This window comes from Arachis hypogaea, chromosome 12 (assembly GCF_003086295.3).
Source record: "Arachis hypogaea cultivar Tifrunner chromosome 12, arahy.Tifrunner.gnm2.J5K5, whole genome shotgun sequence".
Taxonomy (NCBI): domain Eukaryota; kingdom Viridiplantae; phylum Streptophyta; class Magnoliopsida; order Fabales; family Fabaceae; genus Arachis; species Arachis hypogaea.
Window position 1 is genome coordinate 66,215,762 of NC_092047.1, and position 6,140 is coordinate 66,221,901.

At 39.5% G+C, this 6,140-nt stretch overlaps 1 protein-coding gene across 1 annotated transcript; it reads right to left on the bottom strand.

Annotated features, from left to right (window-relative positions):
• Positions 1 to 458: 458 nt before the first annotated feature.
• Positions 459 to 1,343, bottom strand: LOC112730089 (uncharacterized). Its single transcript, XM_025780200.1, has one exon. The coding sequence runs from the start codon at positions 1,341 to 1,343 to the stop codon at positions 459 to 461; it is 885 nt and encodes a 294-aa protein (XP_025635985.1).
• Positions 1,344 to 6,140: the final 4,797 nt, after the last annotated feature.

The following is a 6,140-nucleotide window of genomic DNA, read 5'->3' on the forward strand; positions in this document are numbered from 1 at the left end:
ACCTATATGCATTTTGGGCGTCACGTCATAGGTGCATTGCACAAACCAAAGGGCATGCATCTATATGCAAAAACACCATAAGGACAAGTGAAAGAAGTCTTCTCTTGTTCTTTAGGGTCCACTACAATATGATTGTAGCCTGAGTATCCATCCAAGAAATAATAGTACTCATGTCTAGCAAGCCTCTCCAATATTTGGTCCATGAATGGTAGAGGGAAATGATTCTTCCTTATGGCTTCATTGAGCTTTTTGTAATTTATACACATGTGCCATCCAGTCACTGTTCTTGTTAGTATCAATTCATTTCTTTCATTTGGCACAACTGTGATTCCTCCCTTCTTGGGGACTACTTGAACAGGGCTCACCCAAGGGCTGTCTAAGATGGGGTAAATTACCCTTGCTTGCCATAACTTCGGCACTTCTTTTTGCACCACTTCCTTTATTGTTTGATTTAATCTTCATTGTGGCTGTATTGAGGGCTTGGCATCCTCCTTAAGAAGGATTTTATGCATGCACATTGAAGGGCTAATCCCCTTAAAGTCTGAAAGTGTCCACCCTATAGCATCCTTGTGATGCCTCAACACATTGATGAGCTTTTCTTCTTGTTCTTGACTCAAGATTGAGTTGATGATTACTGAATATGTGTTGTTGCTTCCCAAGTAAGCATACTTTAAGCTTGGGGGTAAGATTTTCAACTCCAACTTTGGTGCCTCCATCTTCTCTTTGTTTGCCTTGTCTAGCATGATTGAGCCTTCTATGATTTCTTGTGGTAGTTTACCACATGATGTTTGATGATCTTGCTCCATTGCTTCTTCACATTGATCTTCTTCTACGACTCTTTGAACCAACTTTTCCATTGTGTCCATCATCATACATTCTCCAATGGATTCCTTGGGGTAGCTCATTGCAGTGAAAACATTGAACACCATCTTTTCCTCATGCAGTTTTAGGAACAACTCTCCCTTTTGCACAACAAAATCAGCTGGGAAGATGAACTCTCCCACTTTAACCAACAAGTCTTCTACTACTCCATGGGGAAACTTGAATGTCCTATCAGCTAGTTGAAGTGCCATTCTTGTTGGTTTGGCTTCTTCAATTCTCATTCTCTTCATCATGGCCAAGGACATAAGGTTGATGCTAGCTCCCAGATCACACAATGCTTTTTCAATGCTAATATCTCCTATGATGCAGGGGATTTGAAAGCTCCTAGGATCTTTCATCTTTTGGGGAAGTTTCTTTTGTATAATGGCACTGCATTCTTCTGTGAGCACTGCAGTTTCCTTCTCTCTCCAGTTTTTTTTCTTTGTCATGAGCTCTTTTAGGAACTTGGCATAGAGTGGCATTTACTCTAATACTTCAGCAAAAGGGATGCTGATTTGGAGTTTCTTAAAGATCTCCAAAAATCTGGAAAACTAACTGTCCTTTCCATCCTTTCTCAGCCTTTGTGGGTAGGGTACTTTTGGTACATAGGGCTTCAAGATGTTTTGGTGGAGTTGGAGTATGTGTCTCTTCTTCCTTATTGATTTTTGAGTTATTTTCAACCTCTTCTTCTTGCAAATTATGGCTTGAGGATGTCTCCTTCACAACCTTCCCACTTCTTAGTGTGATGGCCTTGCATTCCCCTCTTGGATTGGTCATGGTGTCGCTGGAAAATGTATTTGTAGGCATTGGTATCTGCTTGGATAGGTATCCTAATTGTGATTTCAGTTTTGAGATTGCTACCCCTTGGTTCTTTATGTTGGATTTGGCCTCGAGGATTGAGTCTATCTTTTTTCAGCTTGCAATTGTCTCTCTGCAACAGTGGTAATATCCCTTGCCATTCGTGCCATCATAGCTTCCAATCTTGCAAAATTTCCACTGTCATCACATGGTTGTGGGATTGGGGATGATACATTTTGGGAATGGTTGCTGTGTGGTTGTTGGTTTGAGTGGTAGGGGGCATTGTGTTGGTTGTGGTAGGGCCTATGATTGTTAGATTGATGGCTGGGGTTGTTGTATTAGTTAGAGTGATATGGTTTATGGTCTTGGATATGGTTTTGTTGGTTCCCTATCCAAAGTTTGGGTGGTTCTTCCAACCTGGGTTGTATGTTTTAGCATTGGGGTCATATGGTGGTCTTGATGAGTTGTTCACATAGTTGGCTTGCTCCCATTCACATTCAACTTCTGGGCTATCTCCTTCTTGCATAGGTGCTTGAGTGTTGATTGCTGAGACTTGATTCTTCTCCATTTGCTTGGTTAGAGCTGTTAGTTGGGCTATGATCACCTTGTTTTGAGCCAGTAGAGTATCCATGTGGTTTAGCTCCATTACTCCCCTTCTTGAGTTCCTATCGGAGGCATAGAAATACTCGTTATTAGCCATAGTTTCTATGATGTCTATGGCCTCTTCAATTGTCTTCTTGTTATTGAGAGAGCCTCCTGAAGAGTGGTCTAGAGCCTTCTTTGACTCTTGAGACAATCCTTCATAGAATATTGATGACATGTCATCATGTCATATTTTTCTATACTTTTTCATACAAGAAATTGATGATTAGTGCTTAAATATTGCATTCTTTTGTGCTTAAATGGTATATTTCTTTGATCTTTTGATTTTATAAACTTTGTAAGAAATAAGAAAAAAAAAGCAAAAAAAAAAAAAGCACAAAATAAGCTAAAAAGAAGAAAAGAGGAATTTTGAGCACACTTTGAAGTTTGAGCCTGCTTTAGAACCTTAGGCCACGCTTTTAAAAGCGTGGCTGATGCCAGGGCATCTTGGCTATATGCTTTAGGTTGGTTTCATGAATTTTCTTAGGCAATAAGCAAGTATTTGGATGAGAATTGTATGCATGCCTTGATTCAATCAAACATTGTTAATTATGTGTATTTTCATGAGATTTATGCAAGAATTGTTTGATGTTATGAATGATGCAAAATCTTGTGATTTAGCAAGGCTTTGAGGCATGTGTTTGGTTAATGATAGGTAATAAGGCAAGAAGTCAATGGAGCAAGAAAGCTTGAAGATACATCAATCTTGGCAAGGAAACAGGGGATTGCATGTTGCCAACTCCAGCGTGTTCCTTGATAACGCTGGCAACAACGCCAGGATCTTGGAACAGAGCAAGGAAGAGCTCGAGAAGCGTTGCCCAGCAGAGGATGAACTGGCGTGTTCATCAATAATGCAAGCAGCAATGCCAAAGCCAAGGACTTGGGCCAGGGGAGGATCGAGTACGTTGCTAGTGGCGTGTTTGCCAACAACTTCACAAACAACTCCAACCAAGACAGCCTGACCTCACCTTCTTCAAGGATGCATAACTTAAGCTACAAAGCTCCAAAGGAGGTGATTCTAGTGGCATTAGAAAGTAGCAATTCTGAGCTTTCTAATGATGTATCATAGTCCATATTGAAGCAAAGGACTGAAGCTCAAAGTTCAGGCAACATCAAGCATGAAAAGTGAAGAGCCCCAACCATGGCATACTGACCTTGCCTCCTTCAAGGATGCATAACTTAAGCTACAAAGCTCTAAAGGAGGTGATTCTAGTGGCATTGGAAAGTAGACATCAAGAGCTTTCCAACCATATATCATAGTATGGAGTTGGCGTTTATTTAAAGCTTCAAAAGCTGGCTTCATTTAGAGCTTTAGAATCTGAGCACGTTGGCACTGGCGTGTTCACCAAAAATGCCTACGATTTTGGCAGGCTGACCTTACCCTCTTCAATGGAGCATACCTTGAGCTACAGAAATCCAATTGAGGTGCTTCCAGTTGCGTTGGAAAGCTGACATTCAGAGCTTTCCAACCATGTATAATAGTCGATAGTGAAGCACAAAATTTAAGCTCAAATCAGGGGCAACTTTGGGCATCAAAACTAAAACTAAGAAGAAGAAAGGCCACGTTTGTGCCAACAACTTGGGCCAGCAACGCCCAGTCCTAAGCTCCCAGCCCAGGAAATTCAACAGCACGTTGCCAACGTGCATTTGTACTGGTGTGTTTGCTAGTAACGCCCCTCATTGGGCCAGAATTGATGCCAACTTGCTCTGCCTCCTCTGTTTTCCTTAAAGGCCAGCAACTCCATTTATGAGCTAGCTAATCCAACAAGAACAAATCCCATAAATCTCAACCAATCAAGGCCACAAGAATGATCTAGAATAGTTAATTTTCATTTTGATTATAATTTGCTTTTAATTTCATTTCAATTTGCAATTTAGGAAAGCCTATATAAAGGCATTAGCTTCATAGAATTAAAAAAAAAGCTGGGGGGACGGAAGGAGATCACACACACACACTTCATTGGCACACTCCATTAGGAGTGGGTCTTCGGACCCCTCCCCTCAAACACTCTTCTTCCCTTCCTCTTCTCTTCTTCCTTAGTAGTAGTTTATTTTACTTTGTAATTTTCATTTATGAATTCTTGAATTTTCAATTTCTGTTTTGAATTCTCACTCTTTATTTCTATGCACATTAATTTCATGCAATTTAGTTTTCATTTGAGAGCATTGATCACTTAATTCCCTTTGCATTTGGGAAAGGAGCTTTGTTTCAATTTTGATTGAATTAATGTTTATTTCTCCTTCTCTTCTTCACTCTATCTTCATACTTGGATATCTATTAGAATCCTTGCAAGAGAGTTTTGTTCTTCAAAGATCCTTGGATCTATTAGAATCCTATTGTGAACCTTGAGAGAGGGATCATAGGATTCAGTTTGAGCTCTCTTGGCATAATGAAGTTGATTTTGATTTAGAGTTGGTATTGTGACATGTAGCCTCTCTAATATTGGGGTCTTTGGATTTATGTAGCATGGGATTAGAAATCATGTTTGTTTTTCTAAGAAAGAGCTTTTATGCTTCAAAGATTCAATCACCACCGAGAGGGGGATTGAGTCTACTTGAATTTCATGTGAGCCTCGAGAGAGGGATCATGGAATTCAGTTTGAGGCTCTTCTCTCATAATCCTCTTCATCAACACACTCTTAGTTGGTACGTGATATATAACCTCTTTGAGTTGAGGTCTTGAGGGTTGTGTGGCTTTTGGATTAGAAATTGAACTTCACCTCTTCTCATGAGCAATTAGACCAAGAGATTGGCAATTGATTATGTGAAGAGAAATTAAATCACCAAGAGATTGGGGTTTAATTACTCATAATCCACCATAGATCTACCTTACATGATTGAGAAGGAGTGAGACCCATTAATTCATGAGGAATCAACATCTCTAATCCCTTATGCTTTCATTTTTACTTTCCATCATTTACTTTCTTACAATTTTTACTTCCTTGTACTTTACTTTCCAGCATTTTATTTCCCCTACACTTTACTTTGATGTTCTTTACTTTCTTGCAATTTTACTTTCCAGTACCTTACATTCATGTCATTTATTTTTCCTGAAATTTATTGCTTTCCTTTATCTTCATGTCATTTACACTTCCTATTGTTTGCTCATCACTCCAAAATGATTGTCTAACTAGAATAATCAACAAACTATTGATTGTTTAATCCTTTAATCCTCGTGGGATCGACCTCACTCTAAGTGAGTTTTATTACTTGATGCGACCCGGTATACTTGCCGGTAGTAAATACGTGAATTCAAAATTTTCGCGTGTCAGTGGCCCATGACCATGAAGTCGTGGCCTTTAGTAATGCCTTATGCATTCATTAAAGCATGCGTGTGATGCCGGGGCATTTTGGCCAGTTTCACTGACCTTTTCTTTACTGTTTTAGGGTAGTTTCATGCATTTTCTTAGGAAATAAGCAAGTTTTGGGTAGAATTTCACTTACATCTTGATTCAAGCAAACATGGTGCACTTTACATGGTTTCATGAGAATTATGCATGAATTATATGACAAATTAGATGATGCATGTCTCATGATGTGGATTAGAACTTTGATACACTTTATTGCTTAATTTCAGGACAAAGGAAGCAAGAAAGAACCACGTTAGCAGCCACGTTAGTCTAACTAACGTGACCACTATCGTGGAATGGGAGCTAGCTTGCAACGTTAATGAGAAAAGTAATCGCTAATAACGTCCTCGAAGCCATCATAGCCCACATTAAGAGTCACGTTAACTAAGTTAACGTGAACTCTAACGTGGAAGAAAGAAAGTGGAGCCAACGTTAGTGACACTCAACTTTATCACTAACGTTGGACCAAGCTCATATTGGCCGCGTTAG

What these genes read in the sequence shown, in the direction of transcription:
- LOC112730089 (XM_025780200.1), bottom strand. Translation starts at nt 1,343, where the DNA reads ATGCCACTCTATGCCAAGTTCCTAAAAGAGCTCATGACAAAGAAAAAA.